Source organism: Pollachius pollachius (assembly GCF_949987615.1).
Source record: "Pollachius pollachius genome assembly, chromosome: 8".
NCBI classification, from domain to species: Eukaryota; Metazoa; Chordata; class Actinopteri; order Gadiformes; family Gadidae; genus Pollachius; species Pollachius pollachius.
The window spans coordinates 16,561,408-16,580,883 of NC_136941.1; the positions used below are offsets into that span (position 1 = coordinate 16,561,408).

The 19,476-nt window shown below is 46.2% G+C and overlaps 2 protein-coding genes across 2 annotated transcripts; one reads left to right on the forward strand and one right to left on the reverse strand.

The window, feature by feature from the left end:
- The first annotated feature begins 277 nt into the window (after positions 1 to 277).
- ddx23 (DEAD (Asp-Glu-Ala-Asp) box polypeptide 23) lies at positions 278 to 8,124 on the forward strand. Its single transcript, XM_079741675.1, has 17 exons — positions 278 to 353; positions 796 to 935; positions 1,157 to 1,270; positions 1,417 to 1,510; positions 1,604 to 1,669; positions 1,774 to 1,912; positions 2,010 to 2,143; positions 2,315 to 2,427; positions 2,536 to 2,679; positions 2,924 to 3,149; positions 4,506 to 4,651; positions 4,839 to 5,016; positions 5,527 to 5,769; positions 5,992 to 6,143; positions 6,284 to 6,392; positions 6,706 to 6,880; positions 7,133 to 8,124. Exons 2-17 carry the CDS (start codon positions 796 to 798, stop codon positions 7,354 to 7,356), a joined length of 2,397 nt encoding a protein of 798 aa, XP_079597801.1. The 5' UTR covers positions 278 to 353; the 3' UTR covers positions 7,357 to 8,124.
- Positions 8,125 to 8,347: 223 nt separating this feature from the next.
- Positions 8,348 to 16,430, reverse strand: LOC307079373 (voltage-dependent L-type calcium channel subunit beta-3-like). Its single transcript, XM_079741676.1, is given in 13 exon segments — positions 8,348 to 11,152; positions 11,154 to 11,179; positions 11,959 to 12,142; positions 12,224 to 12,319; positions 12,751 to 12,902; positions 13,023 to 13,123; positions 13,269 to 13,327; positions 13,582 to 13,709; positions 13,935 to 14,014; positions 14,147 to 14,262; positions 14,984 to 15,106; positions 15,578 to 15,697; positions 16,337 to 16,430. Coding segments are annotated over 13 exon segments (1,650 nt in total). The 5' UTR covers positions 16,427 to 16,430; the 3' UTR covers positions 8,348 to 10,777.
- Positions 16,431 to 19,476: the final 3,046 nt, after the last annotated feature.

Consider the following 19,476-nt stretch of genomic DNA (forward strand, 5'->3'; position numbering starts at 1 on the left):
GCAAAGAAAATGTTCCAGAGAAGCTGGGAAATGATTCTGTGTGTATTGATGGAAGACTCATGCAGAGGTTAAAAACCTTAAGAATTCTGCCCCCTTGCGTCTGAAAACGGAATCTGAAAGCAATATTTTATTTTGAACAGGCATTTAGCTATTCGCATACAAAACAAGGTGGGTCCTGACGAATCTACTTTGGGTTGATGGAGAATGTAGTTTAGATTCTTTCAATACCATTTTGCCAGGACCTTTATAAACTACAATTCCCAGACCAATTGTTTTGGCGAACTCGTGCCGGACAATATGGCGTCCTCTTGAAACGAATACCAATCGCAATTATTTTTGGATAATAATCTACGGTATAATTTATCTTTTACTGATACTAGACCCCATTTATATCTAGATCACTTCCATATTGCCGATACCCTGGGTTTCTATTTATTTGATTGTGTGTCCTTTTCATGAATGAAATAAGGGGTTGTGTTGTTAGCTAACTGGTTAGCAAATGTGCAGCACCAAACTACTTAGGGGCTGCAACCCCACTTTTGAAATCATAATAGACACGTTTACTAGTTGCATATCAGTTCGCTCATTCGGTCATTAGTGAGTAATTGCTATCGATCCAAAATTTGCGCAGATCACAAGATATTGGAAAACAGGTGCTGTTATCGTCTGAATTGATTGTAACTTAGACTACGGTTAGTTTTATGACTGGCCCGACATTTACACGTTGAGTGTATCAAACTTGGCGTTGCTTTTGATGTAAATGCCATTTCAATCATTGTAATTTGGTGCATTCAGATGGCGGGTGATACGAGTGACAAGAAGGATGCCGAGACCTCGGCGGCGGCCAAGGACAGAGAAAGGAAACCACGCAGTCGTTCTCGAGAACGAAAGAGACATCGTTCAAGGGAACGAAATCGCTCAAAGTCTCCAGAAAGGTTTGTTGCTGTACTCCTATTAAATAGTGTGTGTATGTGTGTGTGTATGTGTATATATATATATATATATATATATATATATATATATATATATATATATATACACAAACAAACAAACTATTTAAAAGCCACACGACAAGTCACACTGACCACTCTGCAAAGACCGTGAACAACATGTTGTCTCTTCTTAACACACCACCTTACTGGCTTGTTCTGTACAGGGGCCGGCGGTTGAAAGATCAGGAGAGGGACAAGGAGCGCGACAAAGAGAGGGACCGTGCCCGAAAAGACAGAGAGAAAGATGGTCACCGGCGTGATCGCAACAAGAAATCAAGGTCTGTACAACGATAACTCTCAGGACGACTGTGTTTTTAATGATTCTGAATGCATCTTCATTTATAATGCTGCATTGTTTTTTTTTTGGGTTCAAAAATCAATGATAATATTACTAATACATTTTTTTTTTATTATTGTAATTAAGGAGTCTATCACCCAAGTCCAAAGAGGCCAGGCTTAAGAGGGAGAAGGATATAAAAACAGAAGAAGATGAAGAAGAGAAAAAGAAGAAAGACAAGGTAACATATATAGCCAGCGTATATTCTGACTTTGATCACAAATGTATCCTAAAAATACGCAAGTTGTCCTTATCGCTTTATTCATTCCATCAGACCCAACCTCTCTCGCTGGAGGAGCTCCTGGCCAAGAAGAAAGCTGAGGAGGAAGCCGAGGCAAAGGTGAATGGAGCTCAGCAACGTTTCAGCTTAATCCCTTCCCTTTTACTTTGTACCTGACCCTTGACCTGACTCCTTCTCTTCACAACCCTTCTTCCTCTCTTCAGCCCAAGTTCCTGACGAAGGCCGAGCGAGAGGCGGAGGCCATCAAACGAAGAGAGCAGCAGACGGAGGAGAAGAAGAAGACGATAGATGAGGAGAGGAAGAAGAGAAGGGTGTTCCAGGACACAGGAAGGAAAATGATGGGTATGTGTTGCCATGGCATCAGTTATGTCCGGACATAGTTAATAGTTAGAGATTGTTTGTTTCGATTCAACTTATATTTTGTGTTTGTTTGCCACAGAGGACCCGCAAGAGAGGGAGAGGCGAGAGAGGAGAGAACGGATGGAGAGGGAGAACAACGGCAATGACGAGGATGATGGCAGGCAGAAGATCAGAGAGGAGAAAGACAAAGGCAAAGAACTCCAAGCAATCAAGGTGCCGTTTCCTGTTCGTTCTGCTCACCGGTTGCTTTAGTCGGGCCGGAGGGGAGGGAGCTTATTCGCTGCTACTTATTTCGTGTTTGACACGAAAAGAGGAAATGTCTGTGTTAGAATTTTTGCGCATATTTGCAGAGGTTTGACCCTGTTATAAAATGTCTACCATCAGGAGCGCTACCTGGGTGGGCTCAAGAAGCGGAGACGCACGCGCCACCTGAACGACAGGAAGTTCGTCTTTGAGTGGGACGCCTCCGAAGACACTTCCATCGACTACAACCCCATGTGAGTCAGCAGGCACCGCTACGCCCTGTACATCGACTGGGCTGACTAGGTTGTATTGAGGACACGGAACATTAAACGATTGTGTACATTGGTGTTCTGTTTCCATAGCTACAAGGAGAAGCATAGCGTGCAGCTGTACGGTCGAGGCTACATCGCCGGCATTGACCTGAAGCAGCAGAAGAGAGACCAGTCCCATTTCTACGGTGAACTGATGGAGAAGAGACGTACGCTGGAGGAAAAGGAGCAAGAAGAGTGAGTAGCAACTATAGTTATACTGTGTATATATATATATTTTTTTTAAGTAATAATCTCCTTTATCACCGTCGCCATTCTCTTGTGTTTTTATATTTTCCCTTTTTAGAATTAAAATAAACTTTGCTCGAGTTTATCTTGTAATTTCTTGGCCATTTGGAAAGCATCAACAAGATCCTACCGAAACCCAGCCACAGTTTCATTATTCAAAGCGCCCCTCTTTCCCCCCCCCCCCACCCTTCAGGGTCCGACTGAAGAAGGTGCGCAAGAAGGAGGCCAAGCAGCGCTGGGACGACCGGCACTGGGTGCAGAAGAAGCTGGAGGAGATGACGGACAGGGACTGGCGTATCTTCAGGGAGGACTACAGCATCACCACCAAGGGTGGCAAGATCCCCAACCCCATCCGGAACTGGAAGGAGTACTCGCTACCGCCGCACATCGTGGAGGTCATCGACTCCTGCGGCTACAAGGTCTGGTTTACATTAGGGATGGGCGATATGGCCTAAAATCCATGTTGCGATATACATTGCAGCATCTTGCGATAACGATATATATCACGATATAAAATCATAAAATAACCGTTTCAGAACAGGTTACATAGACGCTAGGGAAAGCCAAACTGCTAAATGTATTTAAAAAAAAGAGAAATATAGCATGTCATTTCGAGAACATTTATTGTGAAACACTGTAATCATTCAACATAATGTTGCAGATAAATAAAATTAGTATTGGGTTTCTTTCCTTAAGTGCAAACCATTCTAAAAGGCACTACACTTAGTTTAAGTCCTTGGTTCTTAAATGCCACCCAAGATACAGAGAACAGGAAAAACTGGTGTCTTTTTAGATAAGGAACAGACACTGACAATTAGGGATGGGCATGATTAATTGATGATCGATCATTGATTGTTAAGATTTTTGTCGATTACGTGATATTTTTTATCGATCAAAAGGAGGTTGACCCAGCCGGAGAGGTGGTCTCGGAGACGTTGCGCAACATGGAGCAAAGAGGAGACGGAACGTCTATTGGATATTTGGGTCCGATATCCAAAAGACATTCCGTCTCCTCTTTGCTCCATGTTGAGCCACCACCCGACGGTCCGACAAAAGAAAGTAAAAAGTATGCTGGAAAACATTACTTAAAAATGCCGATGCATTTAACACATTCCGAGTCAGGATGAGGGAGAAGGAGTTGGATCGCTCCGCAGATCAATGTTTATCACGCTGGATATCCATGATTGTTTACTTTCCCCGGTGCTTCCCCCCCCCGCGGACCTTTTTGTCCAATGATTTAACGTTCTTTGCACACATGCGGGTTTGTGGACAAATTCTGGCACTGTTGCGAAAATTGCTATGTGAAATGGAACCGCACCAAACCAAAAATTAAACATTGTATTTTGCGTCATCAACATGCATTATCGCGATAGAGAGATAGAATTCAAATCTATCGTAGGCCATTTTTTTAAATCGTTTATATCGTATATCGTTTATATCACGCATTACTAGTTTACATACTTTGTTACTGGGGGGAGGAGCCTGACATGGCCAGATCACTTGACAAATGTGTATTGTTTTGGAAGCTATTAAGTCCATTTTTGATTTCCAAGGGTCGTTCTCCATGGGGGCAGACCAAATTGGATAGACTGACAACCAATCAGAGCATGTAATGCGTGACACAGCAGAGGCATCCATCTTGGTTCTTTATGAAAATGACTAGCCGGCGCTCCCATAGCCCCCCCCCACCACTATTGGAAGTCTTGGACATTTCCTGCTTTTCTGAGAACAAATGCCCACGGTCGTTTTGTAATGTGCTTTTTCTCCAAATTCAGGATCCCACTCCTATCCAGAGACAGGCCATTCCCATTGGCTTACAGAACCGTGACATCATCGGTGTGGCCGAGACGGGTAGCGGTAAAACAGCCGCCTTCCTCATTCCTCTACTGGTATGGATCACCACCCTGCCCAAAATCGACAGGTAGGACCACCTTCTCCCGCATGATCCAACAACCTGACACCAAGCTTTCTCTATTCGGTTACCGCCTATATCGCCTGTGTCTTGTTCGTGATTGCTTTGTTCCAATGCACTCGGCATACCACCACGGCTGCATCCAAATGGCGTCCCAGCCCCTCCTCCTCCTAATCTCCTAAATGTTCCCTCTCAGGATCGAGGACTCTGACCAGGGTCCCTACGCGGTCATCCTCGCCCCGACCCGTGAGCTGGCTCAGCAGATCGAGGAGGAGACGCTAAAGTTCGGTAAGCCTCTGGGCATCCGGACAGTGGCAGTGATCGGAGGTATCTCCCGAGAGGACCAGGGCTTCCGCCTGCGGATGGGCTGCGAGGTGAGAGAACCACACACACTCGCCACACGCAGCCGAGCCACCGCATGGGGTTTGTTGTCGAGCCGAGTAGGTATCGGTGTTTGTTGGGGAAATTAGGGCCTTGCATTAAAAGGGTTTAGCTTGAGACGGAGTGGGTGCACGTGGCACAATATTTGTCAATTATTAGTTTATTTTCTTCTGACTAAAACAATAATATGACCATACAAACGAAAAATGGAATTGTAAGTTAATTCCAATTTGCAAGGTGGGAGAAGTGTTTTACTTCTTCCTGCTCCTTCTCCGACATTTCATCCTTGCATTTTCAGTTTACAGTTCTGTTGGCTATCGAATCATATAACATCAAAAAGAGAGATGGCAACTCACAGTAGGCACCCCAAAGGGCACCCCACTTCTGTGGTTCTAGGGTAGAGTTTTCAGTTTTGTGAAATGTCCAAACGAAACCTAGATGAGGTCCCATTCCAAGAGGAAAACCACCGTGGGCCCACTTAACCAACGTCCCTTCCCCTGCAGATTGTCATCGCCACGCCGGGTCGTCTGATCGACGTGCTGGAGAACCGCTACCTGGTGCTGGGCCGCTGCACCTACGTGGTGCTGGACGAGGCCGACCGCATGATAGACATGGGCTTCGAGCCCGACGTCCAGAAGATCCTGGAGTACATCCCCGTCACCAACCAGAAGCCCGACACGGACGAGGCCGAGGACCCCGAGAAGATGATGATGAACTTTGAGTCCGGCAAAGGAAAATACAGACAAGTATGTGGTTCACTTTCCTCTAACGAGAGCTTCTACACGGGCCACATTCACCTAGCGTTCATCTTCTTCTAAACTCTAGAACCAGGATGAACGCTAGATTAACAAGGCCCGTTGCTGTTGCTGCTGCTCCTTTTCTTCTTCTACTATCATTGTTCACGACTTCTTCTTCTACCATCATTGTTGGCTTGTTCTTCTCCTGATAAATGTGTGTGTGTGGTGCAGACGGTCATGTTCACAGCCACCATGCCCGCGGCGGTGGAGCGGCTGGCCAGGAGCTACCTGCGGCGCCCCGCGGTGGTCTACATCGGCTCTGCGGGCAAACCTCACGAGAGGGTGGAGCAGAAGGTGCTGCTCATGGGCGAGGGAGAGAAGAGGTACGGAGAGCAAAGCCTTCACACTCACCTAACCCCCATGGACCCCATCTCTGTTGTTCTCATGGTTACAACGCGACTCTGTGTACCGAGTGGAGATTGGCTGACCGAGCCGCCGCCGTTGTTGTTTGTGTGCCGTGCAGGAAGAAGCTGTTGGAGGTGCTGAACCGTGGCTTCGAGCCGCCCATCATCATCTTCGTCAACCAGAAGAAGGGCTGTGACGTGCTGGCCAAGTCTCTGGAGAAGATGGGAGTAAGTCTCCTCTGTGTTTCTGCATTCATGGACAGGGGGTCACTGATATCTTTCCCTTGTCTTTTTATTCTTATTAAATTCTTCTCATTGATATTGTTGTATTACTTGCTCAACACTGTCATGAGTCATTGTCGCCTCCAGCAGATTTTTAGTGATAACAGTAGCATGACCCTTGCTCCTGAATAATCTGCTTTAGCTTTTGAATCGGTATACAGTAGTGAAAGATACTACCGTACCCAGACTCCCCATATGCCTCGGCTCGCTGGGGACTCATCCACTCACCCTCTTTCTCCTTCACCCTCCCTCTCCCCAGTTCAACGCTTGCACACTTCATGGTGGCAAGGGCCAGGAACAGAGAGAGTTTGCCCTGTCCAACCTGAAGGCCGGCGCCAAAGACATCCTGGTGGCCACTGACGTGGCCGGTCGTGGTATCGACATCCATGACGTGTCCATGGTGCTCAACTACGACATGGCCAAGAACATCGAAGGTACGCCTCGTTCAGCCACGCACGGTCATGCCTGGCCCTGTCTCACTTGGCTATCATCTACTGTGTTACTTTAATACTCCACTTCATCAAAACGGTTTTGAATGGGGAAATTAACCATTGTATCATTCGAAGTTCCCTTTAAAAAGTCAAAGTTTTAGACTGAAAGCCAGCTATGAACCTTCAACACACAGTGTGCCTACAAGTTCACATTTGATAAACCTTCTGATGAACCTTTGAACCCCCTTCCCTCAGACTACATCCATCGTATCGGACGTACGGGCCGAGCGGGCAAGAGCGGCATGGCCATGACCTTCCTGACCAAGGACGACGCCCAGGTCTTCTACGACCTGAAGCAGGCCATCATGGAGAGCCCCGTGTCCACCTGCCCCCCGGAGCTCACCAACCACCCCGACGCCCAGCACAAGCCGGGCACCATCCTCACCAAGAAGCGGCGCGAGGAGACCATCTTCGCCTGAGCAGAGCGCCGTAGCCTGAGGACCGCTAGACCGCCAGGCTGGAACCGCCGCACTAGATCGATGTTTCGTTTTTCGTTACCACGATAGACCCTTAACGTCGACACAGCAGTCAGATTCATCCCCCACCTCCCCCTTCTGTTGATCCAGTACACAGGGGCCATTCTGGTCCCGTTGTTCAATACCCTGCCTCTATGGTGTGTTTTCATGACTTCACCACTAATGGCTTCATACATGGGCTGACGCACGGGGGGGCTGACGCACGGGACATCGTCTCTTGACCTCAGGGGGGAATGTTATTTCTGGTGTAGCAAGTAGTGCTGTTTTGAAGAAAAACAACTCACAATTCGCTTACTGCAAATACTTTTAATACGATGTGCTTGTATTCAAAACGTATCGCTGTAGACGTTGATGTCCAGTTAATGACACCCTCTGCAGTTTTCTCTCTTAACCCATTTTGTACAATCTCAGCCCTCTGAATTTAATGGATTAATGGATTATTTTTCAGAAGCAGCAGCAAAGACCAATTTGTGACTAGAAAAGTTGTGTTTTTTATTATTCTTTTTAAAATGGTGTGCTGAGACCAATACCTTTTCAAGTGTTGTCGAGTGGATTTTGTCACATTGATATGCGTATGAATACTGCAAGCAGAGTGATCGGTGTCCTCTTAATCACACTGCTGTGTCCTGCTTGGGTTAAAGCACTTGTGTGTGTTCAGGGGTTTAAACTGCATATCTGATGCGTTTGGATAAACTATTCTAATGTCTCTGACTGGAAGTCCTTCGCCCAGGTGTGTGTGTTGAGGACGCTGTCATTTGTTTTATATAGGCCAGTATCAGTGAAACAAAGGAGTTAGACAACATTAAAAGTACATAAAATGTCATGTTTATTTCACTTAAATTGTATTTCACTTAGCTGTGTAAATCTATTTTCCAATAGAAAGCATTCTATACAGCGTCAGGCAGGACATGTTTTCGTTTGTACATGTTGGATAACTTGGTCGATCGAGGGAAGATGCGTGAAGAACGCAGTGGAAAATTGGTCGATAACGTGGTTATATTTAGTGCAGTTATTGCATTACAAAGCAATCGTCCCAAAGAAAATAGTGCAATTGTTTATTTTTTCTTCTACTTACACAAAAGAGGATGTCCAGATGTTCTAAGGCGTTTTAAGTCTTTCGCTGTTAGGCTTAGTATTGCATACGGAAAAAAGACGTAGGAAACTAAATTGTAACCCCCTTGTACAAATTGTGCTTGGTAAATTGAAAAACCTCAACTTTTCCTCATCGATTACTAAATTGGTCCGCATTGAAAAACATAATCTGGCAAAATAGAGTGGAAATATCTAAGTAGTGAACTAACACATGCAGGGTTTGATTAAATAATTTGAATAGAAGTCAAAAACATTTTTATAACCAGGGTTAGGAAATACAGGGCTACTAGTTTAGAATTGTTTAAAAAGTGCATCAACTACAATTTAGTCTTTCCATCGACCTACACAATACCTGGGGATGGACGCACACCGCTGCAGTCCTTGAAGGTACCAGATGCCCTCAGGATTATCTCAAACTGGGGTCAGATCGAGAAAGGGAACGTGTCGAGTGTTGGGATGGGCAGGTGCCGTGTTTTTGTGACAAGCCGTAAAAGACTAGGCCATCACCACAGGACAAAACAGAGTCTAAATCAATGCATTACTTATAAGATCTTCAAAAAGAAACAATCAGATTTCATGCAACACTTGCATAGTATTTTTTTTCTTTTTTTTTCATTCATGCGGTGAGTTTTTTTTTTTATTACATTTCTTCATATTGAAAATATACAGAACACGAGATCAAGATACCTGTGAGATGTGGAAGCGATTCACCGGGAGGTCATTAAAGTGGCCCGACCCCCAGACAAGACGGCTCGTGAACTGATCTGGGGGGGGGGGTCTGGGATAGGGAACGGCGATGACATGTCACAGTTGCTACAGCATGTCCGACGTCCTCTGAGAGGAACACAGCCATACACAGAGGAACGCACCACTGATGTGCTGTGAAGTTGGCAGTTAAAACCCCACAGATCTGGGATTGAATAAGAACTTCATAGGGACTCCCTCTAGTGTGCGTGCCTCAGTGAAACTCTGATCACTTGTATACTTTTGTGTAAAACTGCAGTACACGCGTGTGTGATGCGGCATGAGACGGACATGCAGTGCATGTTGGGAGGTGGGGAGATGTGCGCTGGTGAGTCGTGCTGACAACACAGTACCGGGACATGGATGCTACAATCAGGGATTTGTCACAACAATCTACACACGAGACAATCTGTTGCCCTGGCGACAACAGGTGGTAGTGGTTGGAGTGGTGGAGGTGCAAAGTCATGCAGTCTTACATTCGCTTTGTGATGTGCCTGGATTTGTGAAGATGTGATGTAGTGCAAATATTCACGAGCAACCATAGCAAGTTCATGTAAACAGGTCGTTTTGAAAATCATTATGCTCATTGATAAAACAATACTCCCTTCTCGGTAGGTCGTTACATTCTTTTTTCTTGCGCCGTTGTTTGACATTAAAGAATAATACGTGAGCCATAGCAGAGACAAGCAATGATCTGGATGTGTGCGACACCGGCAGTGTACTGCAGCTTCAAACAGTATATCTCTATGCAAAACACTGAACCAACTCCAGAATGAGGCTCTGTCTTGCATGAAACTATGGAACGATGAACTGTCTCGTGTGGATCAAATCCATCGAAAAACAGATGAATAAAATAGCAATTAAACAAAACCAAGCTCCCATTCCTGTATGTACACTATTTTGAAATGAACTACCGTTGTTGCCTATAACGGGGTCAACGGTGGACATTAACTTGTGTTTGTCCAGCCAAATAGATCATTCGCTTCCTATTCTTCTGACAATGTGCAAATAGTTCTTAAATTAACCATATTCATACATGCAATAGTAAAGATACATCGATGTCTTAGGAATCTTAAGGCCTGTGTATTATGAGACATTCTACAGGAGGGAGACATGAGTCGAGACCTGACACCCTGACCCCCTTCCTTGGCCCTTTATGCTGTCTGAAGGAGACCGCTAAAGTGCCCCAGGACTCCCACAGTATCAACACAGATCGAGAATGGGGGATCAAAACATTATGTTTGTTAAGTATCAATGCCAATCCTGCTCAGAATCAGACACCGGGCAGCTTTGTATAGAGGGGGTTTGTTTCTCAGGTATCATGGCCTGGTTCTGGGTGTACTTTTACCCTTCCAGGTAGAGTAGGGTCTAAGCCGGTTGTTTTGTAACCTAAGGACTACGGGCCTCAAATCCCACATTCGTTAGGTTAATACGGAGGCCTTGGGTCAAGGATCAAGGCCTGGGGAGGCTTGGGGTCAGGGGGAGCGCTGGACTCATCTGAGGGCGGGCGGGGCCCTCCCTGGGGGTGTCAGTAGTTGTCTCGGGGCCAGGGGCGGCTGTGCTGGCGGTCGTTTCGCTGGTTGTGGCCCCGCTGCGCAGCGTCCCGTTGCTGCAGCAGCAGCCGGTCCTGCGCCTCGTGTCCGTTGGCACTGTGGGCGTTGCCCGTGTGCCCGCGACGGGGAGGGTACATGTCCCTGTATGTGTGGGCGTGGCACGGGGATTCAAACTCCTCCTCCTCTTCCTCCTCCTCCTCCTCTTCCTCCTCCTCCTCTTCCTCCTCCTCCTCCCCCCGGAGGCCCGGGCTGCCCCTCTGCCCACGGGACAGGGAGTCGCTGGCCTCGTCAGACGGCATCAGACTGTCCTGCTCTAGGGGGGAGTTCACCTCGTCCACAAGCTCCGCCTCCAGCCCCACCCCCACGTGAGGCTGCGGCTGGTTCTTGTTCTGGTTCTTTGCCGGTTGGCACGACCATCAAGGCATGGATGAAGAGAAAGGATTGGGGAGAAGGAGAAAGGAGAAACATAATCATATTAGTATTCGTTGAGGGCTCTGTGCAACACAATCCTTTTTTAATATTAATGTTAACAAGGTTTATGTTACATATGTTATGCTATGTAATGGAACAAGCTAATGATTGGACAGGAAATGATGGCTAGGTCATTCCTAGTCCTTTTAGATTGGGATTGGGTACATTTAAACTGGAGACATGTGAATGAATATTCAAGTTTAACTGAGATAATATTTACCATTTGGCAATAGTCTGGGGGTTTGGATATGCAATGTACGATCGTATATTTTAGTATTCACTTCAGACAATGAACTCTGCAGTGAGATAGGGTTGATTATTATTGATCTCATTGGGGTTTGGGAAGTGTGTGAACATATAAACCCTACTACTCACCCCCACAGTGCAAGCGCTCATTCAATTAATTCCTGTGTTTCAGAAAACTGCAAAAATGTTTAAGATGGATGGGTGAGATGACAGAGACAAAGACAGTTACAAAATATGACCGCTGGGGTGACAATCTGAGATGGGAAGAGCAGGCAGGGACAATGACAACACTTCACACACAAGACAGTTCTGGATAAACATAGCTTCAGCAGCACAAGTTCATAGTTTACCTTCATGTCTACATTTGATTTCTTATTTCCTCCTGGTCTGGGGGGAACACATTACAGATGGTTGATTGGTGCGTTTGTTATGGTTCTACTCTGCTGACTCACCTGTAGGCTGGAAATGGCGGAGGGCGGGATCATCAGGCTCTGCTCCAATAGGGGGTTGAGGGGGCTGGTTCCAGGGAGATGAGTTGCACGCCAGTAGACCTCCAGGTATTCAGCTAGATGCTCGCACGCATCTTCCAATTGGTTCTCATCCAGAATGGCGTCAAACATTTCCTACGTAATACCAGTGTTAAAGGCATTATGGCATTTTTTCACACTCATTATTGATAGATAATCAGAGAGTTTGTTACTTACAGGGGGGCACTGAGAAAGTTTATCCGCAGCCATCATCTGCACATTCAAGTGTTTACTCTGGGACTTCCCTCTGGACTTGACCAGCCTCTGGAGCACCTGAACGTTTAACACAGATGTAGCTGAACATCATCTACACCACAGCATTGTTGAATACTTGATCCTGATTGGTCAATAACATTCTGAAGGGTGTGCGTACGTTTTCAATAACCGGACACCTCTCTGCCTTTTAACCAAATCAATGCGCTGCAAATCCAACATTTAGGGTCAAATAGAACTATCGACCAGATGTTGCCTTGACAACGCTGAAACAAAATGCTCACTGCTCAATAGGAGGGATAATGAAAATCCAGCCGATATGATAATGAGCAATGTGGGTGGCGATCTGGCCAGCGCCAGGCCGAGGTTGCTTACCACCGCCATTGCCTAGCACCCTGTGATGGTCTACTTGTTACCTAAACCACCAGGTTCAGTCCACACAGGGTCATGTGCTGCAACACACACCTACATGAGCGAGGGGGGAGCTGTACCTTTGGCGAGGAGACTTTGACGTAGACGATGATGGGGGCTAGCGAGGTCTTGGCCAGCTGGGCGGGGTGGTTGATGGTGTCCGCATCCAGAACCACCAGCTGCAGCGTCTTGGCCAGCTCAAAGATCCTCTCGATCTCACTTTGGACTTCAGCTGCATGGGACACGCATTGGAGTCATCCCATGTGTTCAAGTTGTTTGAACACCAGTGGCTGGCAGTGCTTAAGCATTGCAATGGCTTGATTTGGGGAGCGCGTCTGTCTGGCACGCTCACCTAGGTTGGAGCGCGTGTTGGTTCGTTCCATGATGGGTCTTTTGTTCAGGACGGATCTCTTGGCCAGAGACAGGTCGGCAGTCACACGCGTGATAGAGATTCTGCAAAAACGGAAAGTAGTACAATGTAAGCTAGCTGCAGGGAGCGTTCTGTGATGCACTGCGTCCATATTTGTGAGTGTGTGGGGTTGTAGGAGGCTGTAGGATGATGGAGCGTTGCTCTCAGAATGTCCTCGTTCTCACTGACCTTCCCTCGAATCTGTGCTTGAGGAAATCAAAGAGGGCTTTCTGCATCATGTCGGTCACCTGTGTGTTAAGAAACCCACAGGAGAGAGAGAGAGAGAGAGAGCAGTGCTGTCAGATTCAACAGAATGCATGAAACACATGTAAACACATGTCAACACACACAAACAAACACACACACACAAACACACACACACACAAATGTTAAAACATGTAAACAGGAGACTGGGGTTCTCATTCAGTTGAAGATGAATGAGAGAGAGTCATAAAGAAAGGTGAACAGAGAGAGAGAGAGAGAGAGAGAGAGAGAGACTGACCTCGTAGCCCTTCAGTGAGGGTCCCACTAGGATCACAGGCCTCATGGAGGGCACGACATCATAGGGCGGCACGTGTTCCTGATGAACATACAAACACAAAGGCTGAAGGTTAGCGTTGGCTCTGGTTGCTATGGGATACAGGACTAGTTATTGTCCGGTTAGGGGAACTAACAGAGCATCTTTAGAAGGACCTACCTGCTTTTGCTTCTGTTTAGCTTGTAAAAACAAACAAAAACAGCAACAGAATATGTCAATGCATGTAAGAAGTTAAAGATCACGGAGGGAGGCGGTAGGTTAGTAGACCCTTTCTGGAATCCGAGGATAAGCAGTGTACCTGGTATTGTAGTACTTACATTCCCCTGCAGATGGCGGCGTTGTTCTCCAGTTTCCTGTAACCATGTCTCCTAGACTAGAAGAATTACCCCCTGATTTCCTGTAACATATATGCCAAGAGATGTAGATGCATGAATTGATTAGATTCTCTGGTGAACCACCTACTATCAAAGCTAGCTAGCTGTAAAGAAGTGTACATTAGAGGATAAACGTTGTAGGTGGATTGACCTACCGTTGTTTCTGTTCCTGCTTGAGTCTCATGGCCTCCAGTCGTAGAGGACTAGGGATGAACGCGATGTCCGCACCCTCTTTGACCAGGCGGCCGATCCACCAGTCATTGTTGTACTTCTGTTAGGACAACAGGCCAACATAGAAAACAGCCGTCTTCCAAAACGCATGAAGGCAAATGAACACACCGAGTGTCTGTCTGCCCTTTGATCTTCTCAATAACAGTTCCTCCGATGGACTTCACACTTGGCGGGTGTATTGAGGAACCACGGTGGTGCAGTGTCCAGTGTCCAGTGTGAAGATGTTCGGATGAGCGGTTCTGGAGATAGCTGAAAGCAGTGATACTGGACGCCAAGCAATTGGCCCGTTGCGAACAGGCACGTTTTGAACTACCTGCCGTAACCCTAACCCTAACACTAACCCTAGCTTCAAATGAAAGAACCGACCAAAAGCATAAGCCAATCAGATGTAGGCCAAATCTATAGAAACTCTATTGAATCCTATTCAAACATCTCATAATATACAACCAGGAAGTTCAATAGACATTTGAATTCATACCGAATAAATACTACTGAAATATATGCATCCTATATAACATGATATCAAATAACTTTTTTCTAATTCCCTGAAACTAAATGTTTAATTTCACTCTAAATAATGAGTCCCCTTTATCAATTGGTCCTCAACCTTTTCTGGCCATTAGCCCTATAGTCAGAAATGTATCAGCATCTGCTGCTAATGTCATCACCCTAGAGAATCAATTCATTAGGACTAACACTAATATTAAAAGCATCAAATTCATCAAAAACCTGTTTGGGAACCATTTCCTTCGGTCACTCACCTCTTTAATGTGCAGGAAGTCCCTGGCATCGAAATTGACCCCAGCCCCTTGGACAGGACAATCCTCATCCAGCACGCCACAGTAGCTCACATTAGTCTTCACTGCAAACGCTACAGGTTTGGACTGCACAGCCCCACAAGAACAAGATGTACAAACACATGCACTAAATCAGTCAAAGAAGTAACCAGTAGTAACAAAAGAAAACACTTGATGTATGGCGATCAGTGACGTGTAAGAATAAGGATATTGTAAATCAAATTGCACATTGGATGAAATGTTTAAAAGTTTAAATGTTTAGAAGTGGAAATATTCTAATTTGCAACCAATACAAAGGCTTAGTAATTGATCTTCAACCTTTACTATTCTTAACTCAAACTTTATATATCCTATTTGTTTTTGTCTCCAGCTGATAGGAAATGCAATGTCCTCTATCATTTTACAATCAATATTAGAATTTTTTTCGAATATCATCGCCATGCCCGCTTCCCAAAAATGCGAGCCGTCGATCACAGCACAGCGTACTGCGATCGGCTGTGTTATTCCTTTAGAGCCGGGGTTCAGGTCCTCGTCGTGTGGCGGCGGTGCTCGCTCTACCTTGGCTCGGTCGAGCTGCTGCTGAGCCTGGCGCTCGGCCTCACGCCGATACGCCTCGCGGTCCTCCTCCGCTGACAGCTCTGAATCAGACGGCCTGCTGGTGTAGGAATCCGCCGAGCCCTGCAATAGCGAGAGGCACCGCACCACCGAGGTCAGCCACGACACACCGCCACAGAGCTAGGTCTGAGTCCTCTGGAAGACAGCGCTAGGTGAGCCATCCAATGCAATTAAGTAGAGATGGATATTTCATTCACAGTATTTCATCGTTTTCCTCACAGCTGGAAACTTGTTGTGGTACGATGGTTGTTTTGTCCCTGTTTACCTATTCTTGTGTTTGTGTGATATTATGGATGTTTTTCTGAACCTGCATATCTAGCATGTAAACAGATGTGGTGTTGTCTGTTACCAGGTGTATGTTTGGTGAAAAAACAACAACATGCAGCTACATCTGTATATGTGTATTTGTATGAGAGTGTGAGTGTGAGTGTGAGTGTGTGTGTGTGTGTGTGTGGGTGTGTGTTTGTGTGTGTGTGTGTTCGTGTGTCTGTATATGTGTGAGTGTTTGAGGGTGCGTGTTTGTGTGCGTGCGTGCGTGCGTGCGTGCGTGTGTGTGTGTGTGTCTGTACTTGGGTGAGTCTCTGTGTGTGTGTGTGTGTGCGTGCGCGCTTGTGTGTGTGTGTGTGTGTGCGTGTGAGTGCGCGCCTGCCTGCCTGCAATGGAACATAAGACAATGCTGGTCTCTCTTCACAACAGCAGTACCAAATATAGCACGCAGCAGAGAACTGCTTCCTCTTCCCCCTGGCCTACATCCATCCCATCATCCCCCACAGCACAGAACACATCCTCCATCTCCTCCAGGTTTACCAAGAGATCCGCCTCCTTATTAGGGAAAACATATTCTTCACAGAATTTCTCTTTTTCTCACTTTAAGACAGCTTTTATCCATACAAAACACCTGTACGAAGCACATTTAAGGTTAAAATAACAATACACTGAAATGATTACATGCTAATTATCTCAACTCATGCCACTGTTTTCTGGTAATTAAAACCTGTTTTTGAAGCAGCTATATGTTTGAACCTTTGCAAAGGGGTGTGCATTGTATGCATGTGTGTGTGTGTGTGTGTGTGTGTGTGTGTGTGTGTGTGTGTGTGTGTGTGTGTGTGTGTGTGTTATGTGTGTGCCTGTGTGTGCAATCGCTCTGTATTTCAATGGGGGTATACGTGTGTGGGTGTGCATGGATAATTGTATGTATACATGTGTGTGTTTGTGTGTGTGTGTGCTTCTGCATGTGGCATGTATGGAAATGTGTATGTGTTTGTATGCGTGCATGTTTGTGTGTATGCGTGCATGTGTGCATGCATGTGTGTGTGAGTATGTATGTGTGTGTGAGAATGTGTGTGTGTGTTTGTTTTCTTGTTGGTGTGCACGCCTGCATGTATGGGTGTGTGTGTGTGTGTGTGTGTGTGTGTGTGTGTGTGTGTGTGTGTGTGTCTCTATTTGGACCCTTTACAGGCTCCCAGGCCTGAATCTGTCAGCACAGAAGAAGCACTGGAGGAACCAGAGCTCAGCCCCAGAGACGTGCAACAGACGGCAGGAGAGACAGCAGCGGCGAACATGAAAGGGATGGGGGGAGGATGAGAGAAAGGGAAAGGGAGAGAGGTCAATTAATCAATTGCGACCACAAGCATACCTATGTGGTGTACAGCTTCCTATGGGCATGCTCTCTTTGTCTTCCATACTATAGCCTGCAGTGGAAGACAAGTTTCATTGCGGCAAATGCAGGCAAAAAATGTCCACATGCCATTTCCATGTGCATATCAAACAAGTGTGTCACAAACTTTGCAAGTTGTTAAGCCATAGACAAATAGAGAATGGCCGTTAGCCTCACCTGCTTTGCGCAGAGATGTCTTTCTGCAGTCTCGGTTGAATTGCCATCCAATATTTATCTTTAAATGTAATCTATAAGTGCTTTGGAACAGGTGACCAGAAGGTCGAAGACCCCCCTGACGGTGTGTAAAGCTAGCTATACGTCCAGTACACTACACCGGAACATTGTTTCTGCTTCACAGACCTGTGCATGGTGCTCACCTTCAGTCGAGTGCCAGTAGTATTCTATTGTTGTCTTAAAAAATAGATTTAAAAGCACTCACAGAGCTGTTTTGTTTTTCAGTTTTGTTCCTTATTTAGCTGACCATTTAGCTTTAGCAATTCATGCATACCAAAAACATGGTTCAATTGTTTGGATTAGGGTATTTTACCAACACTGAGTACATACTGTATATCCTGTGATGTCCTTGTTTGCTGCGCAGAATAACAATACACGGTAGACACTGCATGTTACCCCAGTGTATGGCGGCCTTTATTTGTGGGACAGTATAGGAAAATAAGGAGCTGCAATAACAACAGGAGGCGATGTGCAGAGGAAATACAACAGCATGTGGCCCAGAGGTCTGAACACAAACGTTTCCTATTAATAATAAACTCCCAGTCAGAACCTGCTGGCTGCCGCCAAGACTTGCTGAAATGATCAAATCATTCTTTACACTGCAGCACACAGTGTGTTGAACGGTGGAGACGCACGTACCAACACGTACCACACGCACACTCTTACAGGTACACACGCACAAACACAAACACAAACACACACTTTATTTTTCTCAGACTTTGTTCTAAATAGGTAATAGAGTATTGAATTAAATAAAACCAAATGCTGAATATTTTTCCTGCCATTTTCTGAAGATTGTAAACTTCAGCAATCCCAAGAATTTCCGGGATCAATCTCGCTCAGGTTTCTGTTGTGAGCTGAGAAATATGTAAATCAAATGTACCAAGAAAGGGTAGCAAAAGGACAAGGACCCGAGGAATACCAAACGATGGTGTGGCTGCTCAGACTGCAGCACACTGACCCAGCGATAAACCCCCAGGAGAATTAACGATCCAGCAAACAGGAGAGGAGGACGACAAAGGAGAACCCAAACAACTAGCGAGGAGGCGCAGCAGTGGAACCCAGGGCGCGTGACGAGGTAAATAAACAACAAGCGAGGAAGTGCGACGACGAGCGACGACACCACGCACGTCGGCGATCAGAGAGGTCGAGGAAGGACGGCAGCGAGTGGGAAAGGAGGTAATTTCCCCCAGTAAAGGAGAGAGATGGAGACAGAGAGAGAGAGAGAATGAGAGCACAGGAGCGGATCACCTGGGACTCGTCTGTACTTACTCAGTGGAGTGCTGCGACTGCTTGATCCGTCTCCTTCAGACTATGTGCTGCACCTCATATCCCAGGAAGGACTTACACTGAGCCCACACCCTAAACACCCTGCTATCACTGAGTCACACACACAAAACACAAACACACGCTACAATCCCTTCAACATCTCCAGCTCACACGTATAGGAACTGCTTCTGGCGCAACAGAATAATCAACCCTCCCCCCTTGATCAGATCTACCTCTCTCTCTCTCTCTCTCTATTTCTAAGCATCTCTCTCTCTCTCTCTCTATTTCTAAGCATCTCTCTCTCTCTCTCTCTCTCTCACTCTCTCTCTCTCTCCCTCCCTCTCCCTCTCTCTACCCCCAATACTCGATCACGCCCAGTCTTTGCAGACTCGCGGCTCGAGGAAACTTCATCTTTAACAATCGGGGGCAAACTATAGTTCCACAAGCAGGTTATTTGGGCTGGGGGGTTCTGAAGAGCAAATCCCCCTCCACACACACACACGGACACACAAACACAAACACACAGTCACTCACACACACCCACAGAGCGGGCTGATGTCTTATACATACATCTATTGCTATGGCAGCGTTCAGCTCCTTTATTCCACTGCAGGAGTGAGTCATACTCCGCTGCTCTGGGAACCCCACCCCAGTCTCCAAGCAGCAGAAACTTTCTGTTTCC